General features: G+C 37.3%; 1 protein-coding gene across 2 annotated transcripts; it reads right to left on the bottom strand.

Annotated features, from left to right (window-relative positions):
• Window positions 1-1,585: 1,585 nt before the first annotated feature.
• LOC109209155 (probable serine protease EDA2) lies at window positions 1,586-11,127 on the bottom strand. Of its 2 annotated transcripts, XM_019372360.1 has the most exons (13): window positions 10,880-11,127; window positions 9,847-9,972; window positions 8,795-8,950; window positions 8,174-8,356; window positions 7,449-7,565; window positions 5,995-6,048; window positions 5,843-5,914; window positions 5,011-5,216; window positions 4,796-4,890; window positions 3,924-3,998; window positions 3,348-3,431; window positions 1,781-1,879; window positions 1,586-1,679 (listed from the first exon to the last, which is right to left on the bottom strand). In XM_019372360.1, exons 1-13 carry the CDS (start codon window positions 11,051-11,053, stop codon window positions 1,672-1,674), a joined length of 1,449 nt encoding a protein of 482 aa, XP_019227905.1. In that variant the 5' UTR covers window positions 11,054-11,127; the 3' UTR covers window positions 1,586-1,671. The 2 variants fall into 2 exon arrangements, with proteins under 2 accessions (XP_019227905.1, XP_019227904.1); XM_019372359.1 differs by having other exon boundaries at window positions 1,586-1,879.
• Window positions 11,128-12,020: the final 893 nt, after the last annotated feature.

The raw sequence follows: 12,020 nt of genomic DNA, 5'->3' as shown, positions 1-12,020 counted from the left end.
TACAATCTATACGTTAGTTGTAATTCCCTTTTTTCTGCCCTTTTTTCCTATTGTATTCATGAATACGTTAGCTTAAATACATTGAATATACTCCACAACTAGTTAAAATATAGCTATAGAAAGTAATTTAGTAAATGGTAGCTATAGGAAGCTAATAAGTAATAATCACTAAAACATAGTGGTTTCTGAAAATTTCTCTTTGTAGCCGCGCCACCGTAATACCCGCAGACAAAACCATCTCATCTCTATCGTGTTATGCTATTGTGACTTATAGCCTGTTTGGCCAAGCTTTTTTTTTGGGCCAAAAGTATTTTTTTGGCCGAAAGCACTTTTGGCCAAAAATTGAGTTGTTTGGCCAAGTTTTTGGAAGGGAAAAAAGTGCTTTTGAGGAGAAGCAGAAGCAGTTTTTGAGAAGCAGAAAAAAGTAGCTTCTCTCCAAAAGCACTTTTCTAAGAAACACTTTTAAGAAAAATACACTTAGAAGCAGTTTTCAAAAGCTTGACCAAACACTAATTACTGCTCAAAACTGCTTTTCAAATTAATTAGCCAAACGCAAACTGCTTCTCACCAAAAATACTTTTTAAAAAAAGTACTTTTGAGAAAAGCACTTCTCAAAATAAGTTAATTCTAGAAGCTTGGCCAAACAAGCTATTATTTTGGTTACCTTTTTTTTTATAGTAATATATTTATCTTACTCACAATTCTAGAATATGTGAATATGACCAGCTCTTTTTAAGAATCACCATGTGGTGTAACGTGATTTTCTGTTATGACATTCACTTTTGAGTCTGCATCTATACCAGATTAGGGATAGCAATGGGGAAGGGTGAGAGGGGGGCAGAGGGGGTCTAAGGGCTTTCCGGGGCCGAGGCGGGTTGGCAGGTCTAGTTCTTTCCAAACTATGCGGGTACGGTACGGGTAGGGGCAGGATGAACCCTCCTATGTCGGAAAAATTATATTGGTATAATATTTTTTTTTTTTANNGAATTAATGCTTCCTACTAGGAAATTTTCTTTCTCAAGGCTCGAATTATAGACCTATAATTAAGAGAGACATGATCTCAACAATCCCACCACACCCCTTGGTGATTCTTGAAATCCTGCTATACCTTTAACTTCTTCAACACGTTCAAGAACCTTACTACTAAAATTTCATGGTTTAATATACGGTTTTTGTCTGGTGGACAATCTGAAGTCGAGGCTACGTCTCAACTTGAACGCGATGAACCTATGGCACGTTTCATTGTCATATGCCATAGCCCATCAGAACTGGTTCATAGTTAAAGAATTGTGAAATGGATCCCGGTCACCTTTGGTACTAAGAGGGCTACATTTATCATTTCAAATACTGGCCATTATAAAGAAATTTCCCACTATACATGTCATCTGACATAGATCCTGCTTATATATGTTAAAATCAAAGTTTTCCTACAAGAACAACTGCTATGATGACTCCACCCGATTCTTCTTTTACCAACCTTGTAAAACTGATGTCTGACCGATATTTTTCCCAATCATGGTCAAACTGTGAGCAGTAGTTGTGCTAACGCAAAATTACAAAATGCAAGAGTTCTAAAGAACGAAACTTAAGAAAAATAATTCTACATGTTTATTAGCAAGCCATAGTACACGAGATCAATTCATACAGATGACATCGTTCATGGATGGGCAACTATACATCTGTCCACGACGAGATACATAATTTAGTGGTTAGTTAAAGGACATAAAGTATACTTCTATGTGTATAGCAGTGAGATGATGCTTTCACATCCAACTCCTACCTGAAACCTGGCACTGGGACAGCCACAAATCTATATATTCAACAATCTTTTCCCTTACTTTCCGAACTGCATCAGGAGAAGTGCAGTTTTTGGCGTCACCTGTGATATGAAATAATTGTCATGAAATGCATCACGGTTCATGGCTATAAAAGAAGGAAATTCACAAAACATCATGCCTAAGACAAGTCGAAGATCAATAGAGACAGCAATCTCGGTGAACTTTGTGTGCTCAAAGTATCTTCTAAAGTTGGAATGACACTAGCAGTTAATCAGGTTGATGTTCTTATCATATATGGAGACTGAAAGCTATATTCAGATAATTGTCCAATTTGATGCTAACTTCGACTAACTTTGTGTGTTCAAAGTAGCTTCTAAAATGGGAATGACGCTAGCAGTAAATCAGGTTGATGTCCTTATCATATATGGGGACTGAAAGCTATATTCAGATAATTGTCCAGTTTTATGCTATCGACTAATTTTATTTGGTGAGCAAACTAAAAGTATCCAACTAAAAGTATGAAAATGCTGGAGACATTGGACCCTCTGAATCAGTAAAAACCTCCACTCGTAACGTACTGATAGGAATAAACAAATTACGAACTAAAGAAAGAACAAGTCACAAATTGGAATTTTGCTTATTGAGCTTTTTGTTTAAAGTCAAATGCTTTATTAGTGAACACACTGAACAGTATGCATCAAAATATATAATATGGTTATCTGGACTAATCACATTCTTCTAGCAAACCTCCGTCGATTATTTATACCAAAAGATATATTTTTAGGATGGTATAATGATAGAAGAGCTAGCCTCTGACATAGCGGAGTTACTTTCGACACTGCTTTTCTTCTCCTTTCCAATTCTCTTTAGCCTTTAGGTCGCAACTACTCTGCCACCATCGTTAATAACACCAAAATTGATGTCAAATAACAAAAAGACATGGCCACAAAGCTGTGAAATGTTCGAAATTGCACTTAAATATGGTATGCATCTTCTCCAAACCTTTACACAGCAATTAGCTTGCTCCTTCTAAGATTATCCGCCCTAAAAAATTGCATTTTACGTAGCACACCAGGTGAAAAAAAGGCAACCTTCTTTAACAGCTTAGTTATCCATATTGCCTTCCGCAAGCCCTCTTGTCACCCCCTTAGGATAATCCTACGTGATAGGATCTTACGGTCTTTTCCATAGACATTCACCATTAATTTCTCATTGTATTGCAAGTGCTACCAACTGTATGCAGCAGTTCAGGGTCATAGTTGAGAAAAACATAAATTTAAAATTTTTATCATAAATAATCGGCAACAAGAATTTGTTTTTTTTAACAAACTTGATGTCGATGAATCTGCGAATCTAGAAATTCATTTCGATTATAGAGGTAAAAGAATATAATAATAAATGCAGCAGTGACCAAAGAGACTAAATTAAGTAAGATTAGATAGAAAAACTGCAAGCAAAGAAAAGGAAATATGGGGTTTGACGTAAGAATACTCATGTCCAGCGTACTACTGGATATGAGAAACCAGTGAAGTCTAAAACAGTTAACATTGAGATCTGTCATATGCATACCTTCAGGGACTAAAGGAGACTGGGGGCAGCCCCGCAAGTCAGTTCCATGGCCACAGTTATGGCAAGAGACTATGTAAGAAGGCACTGAAAGTTGAAACGAGGTCTCAGAAAAAAGAAGAAATACTTGCGGTACAGCAATTTAAAGTGAGTACTCTAGCCTCAAAAAAATTGTCATTTTAAAAAGATTTTTAGCAAAAGGTCATTCTGTTTCTGATCCATCACTGTGAATTCAAGCAAACACTTCACAGAGAAAATCATATTTAAGATCAAGAAGCAGATATATCAATTATCAATTGCGCAGACGTGTTTATAGCTGATGAAACTTGAATAAGGACAACAGATTCCAAACCTGATTTTATAAAAAATTTACTTTATGATAAAAATGTTTCTTGTGGATGAAGAATGGTCTGTTTAACTCTTCACATTTACTTTATTTTTGAATGGTAGCATGGTCCTTTTTACTTTAGAAGAATAAGCATTAAGGTCATGCATCTGTCTTGGAACACAACACTCTACAAATCTAGTTTCACAATAGACAGGGATGAAATTTCACTATCGGAGAAGCCTAAAACTTACTCTCAGGGGAAGAAGTCTGTTTGGACGCATGGCGCCAGGGGTCCTGTGATCCATTGGTGAAGATAATCTTTGACCCTGCCAAAACAAAATTTTAACATAATGAAATTTGTAATTCCATAATTGTTCCATATTTGAAGCAGGATAAAGTGAAAAAAACAAATTGGCTATTCATCCAACTAGAGCTCACACCCTCTCCAACATTTTTTAGGCATGACAAATGGGTAAATGGTGTGACAGAATATCTATGGAAACAAAGACAAGGCAAAGAAACATTCTATTCTATTGCAGATACTCGTATAGGGACAAATTCCAAATGCCAGAGATTGCATTCAGTTAGATATTGAGTCCAATCTGAAAGTCATCAACCCCAAAAAACAAGGTTTTAAAAATTTCGGAGACAAAACATACACCTTCCATTAAACTGACCATGCTCTAAAAAACAGCCATTTATATCAAGTATTTATCCCCCCACCCCCAACACACACACCCTCGTCAGTTGGCTTGAGGTGATTATTTTCTTTTCTTTAATCATTAACACAAGTGATAAACTTAAGGCAACAGTGATGTCATGTCATTACTTTGTAAAATTATCAGGGTGTGCTGTGAATGTTGGGATCATATAAAGTAATCCCGGGCAAATTGATTAGCTGCCTAAAGTTTTTAGCAAAGCAAAATAAAAAGGCCAACCGACGGAATCAAATAAAATAATATAGGTAATGAATATTCTCTTATTAAGTGCACCCGAGCCGACAACAGATTTTCCCTTCTTTTTTTCCTTTCAAATAAACTCAAGGGTATCCTATTAACAGATATATCAGATAAGGAAACATAAAGGAGAAATGAGACTGCTGAAATAACTATCGAATGGTTACCAGCAATTTTGGTTCCTCCATAGTACAAGTTAGTTGCATCAACTTCAGGATATATACCGGTGCCAAAGACATTCCTGCAAAGGTCCAAATGGTATCTGCACGAATGAATTATGAAGTCAGTTCACCAGAAGGTGTGTGACTAAACAAGTGGAAACAGCTCAGTCGAACAAAGAAAAGAAACAGGGCTTAAATACTTCGAAGAGTAAGACACATGCCTGGTATCAACTTTAGTAGAGCGAATACTATCATTCGAGGGTGCAACCTGAAAATATGCAACTTCTGTGCAGACCTGGAACCACCACAAGCGATCAGAAGTATCACCATTTACAGCAGTGTTCTTCAGATTTTCCTGATTGTATGTTTTGACGCTGACCCCCAAAGTCTTAATGTAATACTCCTTTACATAAGTGGCATATGCATTCTGCAAATAAGAAATAAAATAAACGATTAAAGAAGTAAAGAGGATAAGCAAAGTCTTCCACAACATGAATTCTTTTTTCTTTTTTCTTTTTGGGTGATTGGATCTTGTAACATGATGTTCTGGTCAGTGGTCACAGATTATGCAGTTGGAATTAAGCTGAATTCCTCATTTAAGTGTAGAGAACTTCCTGGAAAGCTAGCATAACAGGAAATCGATAAGGAAAATTTTGACATAGAGAACTTGAGATTTTTCAGAACTACCTATTGAACATAAACATCCATGGGAATATCTTCTTATGTTGTTTCCGAATATAGAATATATACACTCTAATCCAGGTGCAGCTGAAAAATTGTTCTTCAGTAACTACTAATTTTTTTGTTTAACTAATTACTGGTTCTAAGAAAAGAGAAAAGGCATATTTATATAAATATGGGTATCTTCTCTAAGAAAACTTATGTACGTGATACTGAAGAAATTCTCTTCGTGGCATTTCTGACAAGCTCCCGAAGGTAATATGTCTCTGATCTCAACCTCGTGGGGACAGGGGACGGGGAACGCTTGGGGGGTGGGAGGGGGAAAGGGGGTTACACTCCAAAAATAATGTAAGGCAACAAATGAAACCATACCACTAAATCTTCCCCAGACTTCTTTGCTTCAAGTAGTGGGCTGCATAGTTTGTCTGGACTTCCATATTGAAACTAAAACATCAAAAACTTTCAATTAGGAAAACAACAAACTCGTTCAATAGAAGATAATCTTATGAATGTCTCATACATACCGCTGTAACTGCAGCATCTGCAAGAAAGTACAGGAAGTCGCCATCAATCCTCAGCTGAAAGAAAATTAAAGTTTCTGTGTATCAGACTTATAAAAGAGAGCAACAATAAACATGCATCCTCTCCTTGATTGAGAACATGAAGTAACAACAACAACAACTACCCAGTAAAATCCCACCAAGTGGGGTTCTGGGGAGGGTAATGTGTACGCAGATCTTACCCCTACCCCGACAGGGCAGAGAGGCTGTTTCCGATAGACCCTCGGCTCAGAAAGATGGAAATAAGAAAAACAAGAAAAGACAATTCATTAGTAACTCCAGTAGAAATCGTAATAGTAACAGAAGCATAACAATCAAAAGATGGATGACATGCAATAACAGTAACCAGGCCCGGGGCTCAGATAAACAGCAAGTATAGTGTGTATTCAACATAAACTGCAAGCCATCTAAGGCCAACCCTAATCCAACCCCGCCTCACCCCCGGAAAGAAGTAAGAAAAGTTCTACTACCCCCTAACCTACAACCCTAATGCTAGACCTCCAGACCTTCCTATCAAGGGCCATGTCCTCGGAAATCCGCATTCGTACCATGTCCTGCCTGATCACCTCTCCCCAATACTTCTTAGGCCTCCCTCTACTTCTTCTCGTACCCACCACGGCCAACCACTCACACCTCCTTACCGGCGCATCAAGGCTTCTCCTCTGCACGTGTCCGAACCATCTGAGCCTTGCTTCCCGCATCTTGTCATCCACAGGGGCCACACCCACCTTCTTCCGAATATCTTCATTCCTAATCTTGTCTATCCTAGTGTGCCCGCACATCCACCTCAGCATCCTCATCTCCGCTACCTTCATCCTCTGGATATGTGAGTTCTTAACCGGCCAACACTCTGCCCCATACAACATGGCCGGTCTAACCACAGCTCTATAAAACTTACCTTTGAGTGTCAGTGGCACTTTCTTGTCACACAAATCCCCAGATGCAAGCCTCCATTTCATCCAGCCCGCCCCTATACGGTGAGTGACGTCCTCGTCGATCTCTCCGTCCCCCTAAAGTAACATGTTTATTATTTGGTCAGATTACATCAATCCAAAGTCTCTTGAGAGCATAAAGCTACGGGGTTGGCAGTATTCGCCATTGCCATTTAACCTATGTCAAGGATTAATTGGTTTGAACTTTAAAACTCTACCAATAAAGAATTAATCTGACGGACTTCAGCAGCCCACATTACTGCATATATCATCACTGATATGTTTCCATAAGCATTAAAGGGTATACTATTATAGACTACTACTAGAAAAAAATGGAAAGAACAATTGAATATTATACTTATTTAGTATCCAGAGTTACCACAGATATGATCAGCAATATGCTGCTTTAGATGATTGAGGTCACAATGTCAGAGAACTCTTTGAGAGGAAGGTAAAGAAATCACACAAACAATGAACAACCAATACCTCATCAGCACCAAACAACGCTTTAAGGTCCTTGCGATTTGACGCAAGCCTTGTTTCTACTAGTTGAGTAATTTCTTGCAATACTGCTTTACATTCTGGACCAGCAGATTCGCCAACCTACAGTAGGAAGACCAGGAGTCAAATTCACAGATCCTCTAGAAACTGTGTAGTGTGTCCAACAAATCCAAAAGAGAGCCACAAACAGACAACATTCTTAGTCACATTGTCTCAATTTCACAGTGTTCAGGCCTGTTCTCTTGTAAGCTTTTTTCTTTTGGGATTTATTCTCTTGTAATACTATAGGAGTTAGAGGCATTCTCAGATGATCATATTGAGGACAGCTTGTGTTTTTTATTTTTCCCAACTTTTGTCTCTCCCTTTTATTAGTAATACTAGTAATTATTTAACGAATATTCTAAGACAATAGAAGGACTAAGCCTGTTCGTTCAGGAAAACAAAACAACTGTTACCAAAAGGCTAATTTTCTACAAGCAATTAAGCTTACGCACACAGTTACTTCTTCCAAAACCATATCTAAACTCAGATAATGTTTCTAAAAACAAAAATAAACTAAAAACCACAATGTTTTACAATCCATCACCTAAAGAAAGATAAAAATTACAAAAGGAAGAACATCCGAAGAGCTTTCCTTCGCATTACCATTTTTTTCCTGATGCGAAGAAAACTACCATAAATATTAACAACCAAAGTAGCACAATTTTTACCTGCTTGTCAAAATCTGAGAAGCTGTAAACTGCTTGAACTACAGCAGAGCTTGCAAGGCTTCCACAAGTCAGGTGAGGAAACTTCAGGCGAAACCATGCACTAAGGGCTCCTGAGTATGAAATACCAAAGAAAAACCACGGGTTTTCAACATTGGATCTGTTGAGCTTCACGTTCAGGGACTCCTGCAGCATATAAGAACTATTATCCGCTGAACAATCATCATGCGAAAGGGAAAGAAGGGGAATTGAGAAGTGGAAAACTAAATCAGTGATGTAACATAGGACTTATTTTATTGCATACCTGAATCAAAGGCTCATCGTTTCACGTTTTCCTATCATTATTTATTTTTCGTCTTGCTAATATTGACATTTTGAAATTACATATAGAGATGCATTGACGAACTAGAAACAGACTACCCACCTAAAATATGGGTTGTCAGATTTTAGTTAGTTCTGGGCCAAGTGCTACAATCCAAAGACATTTTACCTATAGTGCCACTAAATGGTGATTGGTTTACCCTAATCTATACGAGATATCGAGCTAGATTATAAGAAGTGACATGCTTTGGATTGACACAAAATTACAATAGATAGAGGATATAGAATTAAGATGCAACCAACCTGATAGAAATTCCTGAAAGCTGCCAAGTCAAAAAGTGCCTGTTTTGATGACAGATATTTCAGATTCCCAGTTGTCAAGGATTTGAAGGGTGAACTCTTCCCATAATAGCGATGCTCAAGAGTAACGACAGCAGCTCCAAACTTCTTCGCCAAAACCTGTTAAACATGCAAGGTTCAGAAGTAGAAGTTAGTGGTTTTAACCTTCCATGACTCCAAATGATAAGTCATTGTCACAGCCAAAGCATGTACCTATGTGTTTGTTTTGTGCCAGCAAACCATAATACCAAAAGCTGTAACTCATTGCCGAGGTTATTTGGCTTAAAATAATCTCACTATAAAATCCCCATTGTTACCTGGGTGTTTGGTTACCATTTTTGTTTCTCAAATAAATAAAATCACATGCCATGTAACTTATGTGGGAAATCATGTATTATTTCACACCGGAACGGCGTGGAATAGGAGTACTTGTACTAGCAATATGATAAGAGCATCTTAAGACCTTACCTTAATTATAAAAACTATGATCATGACAGTATCAGATAGTAAGAATTCCTAATTTTTGAATTTATCAGTAAGGTAAAACTTGTACTTTGCCACTTATTGATCTTTTTAACTAAATAAAGTATGACAGCAGATTCAAATAGATATCAACTGAGATACTTGAATTAAAACCCACACAAAACATTTGACCAACTTTAGTAGTGCTAAAACGATCCTAAAGCATATAAACCACGATTGCAATGCATGTGGAACCAGATATAATAGTTATATAGCTCAACCAGTCCTTCAAATGCTGCCTGAAGTAACTGAATCTAGGTCACAAAAATGAAAGATCAATTTCTTTCCCATTTCCTTCTCCAATTCCTACCGCCATGTACCCCACCCATGGCAAAAGGGGAGATTGAAAGCGAGTTGGGCACCGGAGAAAAAGAGGGGATGCGGCATAAAAAGACTTGACTGTCTTGATAAACAAAGTAAAAAAGACAAAACAAGAATTATAAGAATGCATTCACGAAGAGAATAGAGTATCAGCAGTAAGGATTACAACTTACACTGAGGTAATCATTCGGTATCCCGTTGCAAGCAGATTCTCCACAAATTTTCAAAAATATGGGTCCATCAGGAATTCGGAAATAGTCAAGAAACTCATAGTACCTCTGTCCAAATGTACGATGATCCTATAAAATAGCAACACTAAGTTAAAGGCATACAACGACCAACGCAGTCAATCAAAAACAACTCAATGCTTGATCCATCTTTATCTCGACTACCTGTTGATCCATTTATTGGACTTTTAAATCCTACAAGCTTTTACTTTCATAGTGCTATACTTTTCCTAGTAGCACATATTTCTCTTAATATTCAGCTGCATTGGATGGATTCCTTTCATTCTCACGTCGATATAGTTATCTCAATGCATTGAAACTCTTCATGATAATAGAAACATACAGGGGCAAGATTAATGTTTTTTCCAGGTTCAACAACAACAACAACATACCCAGTGTAATCCCAAAGAGAGGTTGTTTCCAAGAGACCCTCGGCTCAATGAAAGCATAACACAGCAGTTATGACAAAGAAATACTCGGGATCCTATAAAACCATTTTTTTACGTACTTCAATGTAAAAACATAATTTTCAAGTTATATTCTCCCCAATTTTCAGTAAAAATTATAACAAGGGATTTTTCTAAGATAATACAAGAAACAAACTTTTGAGCTTGGTGCCTCTCAGACAATCCCCACCTCACCCACCCCCACACCCACCCGAGGCAGCAGGAAAGCATAACTTCATGTTACAGCAAAAAACAACAATTCATCATCCAAAGCAAACAATTTTACTATTACTTTTTAAGTGCAAGAAAAAAGGTGAACCCAATTTTTTTTAAGGATGCACCAATTATGAAACCAAATTCAATCTAACCCAGTAAAATTTCAATAAAACAAAATCAACTTTCTATGTAAATAATATGGGCTAACCATATTTAACACACTTTTTTTCAAAGAACACAAAATAGAATTCGAAAAAGAGTTCTCTGTGCAAAAGCTATAAATAAAAAAATATATATAAAAAAAAGAGGAAAATTACGTAAGGAGAAAAGTGATCAAGAGTCTGATTGAACCAGTGTTCTTCTTTGGTTAAGTATTTGTTGTTCTGTGAACTGATTTGCTGAAGAAGCTGAGAATTTGAGATTCCCTTTGAGATTCTAAGCAACTGTAGGAAGAAAGCCAGAAATAGAGCTAAGCCACTTAACTTCTTCATCTTTTGTTGTTTCTGTTGTTTTTTGGGGGCAACAAATTGAGGTAAGATAATAGTAAGGTAAAATTGTTATTTGGACCAAAAAAAGGTATAATTGTTATATATCCTCGGAATTTTGCTTTTGTCGCTTGTTAAAACATCAACCTTGCCCAATTGTCCCACCTAACGGTGTCTAACGGGTGGGCCGGGCCGGGCTGGGTAGGAAAAATTAGTAACCGTACGGGTTGGGGTTTGGGCCGGTTACGGGTTGGGGCTCATCGGGTTTAATGGGTTCAGGTTCATCCGGGTAAAAAATGAAACCGTAAGGGTTACGGGTACAAGGGGCCGGGCAGGGCCGGGTTAGTGTAATTTTTAATTTTTTTTTGTATTTTGTATAACTATTGTAAGTTATATTAATATAAAGTAAAAATATAAAGAAAACAATGAAGATGGGAAAAAATTGCACTTATAAATTGCAAGTGCTACATTTATTTTAAAATTCAAACTTACAAATTGAAAGGTTTACATTTAACAACAAGTAAATTAACCAAAAAAGAGTAAATTCAAAGGTTTTGCATTGCCTTAGTAAGTTAGTCATAATCAATATGAACTGAGTGGCCTTCTTCTGGAGTGTTAAATTCGGATGGGTTACCATGTGTTAATATATCTCCAAGTTCTTCGTCTTTTGGGCTATCAACATCTTCACGTCCTTGATTTCTTCGTTCCGATCTAATCCAATCTCTGAAACATACTAAAACTTCCAAAGCATTGCTTCCCAATGAGTGACGAGTGTCTCCAAGTTGTTGTCTTGCTTGGCTAAATGCACTCTCTGATGCAACAGTTGAAATTGGCACATTAGCACGTCCCGAGCCATAGCGGAAAGAACAGGAAATTGCTTTCCATTCTCATGCCACCATCCCAACGGTGAAAATTCCTTTGTGCGAGGCTCTTTTAGCTTCTGCAAGTAGAATTGAAGTTCATCAATGTTCCT

This window comes from Nicotiana attenuata, unplaced genomic scaffold (genome assembly GCF_001879085.1).
Source record: "Nicotiana attenuata strain UT unplaced genomic scaffold, NIATTr2, whole genome shotgun sequence".
In the NCBI taxonomy this organism is placed as follows: domain Eukaryota; kingdom Viridiplantae; phylum Streptophyta; class Magnoliopsida; order Solanales; family Solanaceae; genus Nicotiana; species Nicotiana attenuata.
The sequence above is the reverse complement of the archived record's forward strand: the minus strand, read 5'-3'. Positions and strand labels throughout refer to the sequence as shown.

Coding starts and splice junctions, on each gene's coding strand:
- LOC109209155 (XM_019372359.1), bottom strand. CDS start 11,053: ATGAAGAAGTTAAGTGGCTTAGCTCTATTTCTGGCTTTCTTCCTACAG. Junction 6,049..7,448: donor CGTTGTTTGGTGCTGATGAG/GTATTGGTTGTT, acceptor ATTTTCTTTCAG/CTGAGGATTGATGGCGACTT. Junction 5,915..5,994: donor CAGATGCTGCAGTTACAGCG/GTATGTATGAGA, acceptor TTGATGTTTTAG/TTTCAATATGGAAGTCCAGA.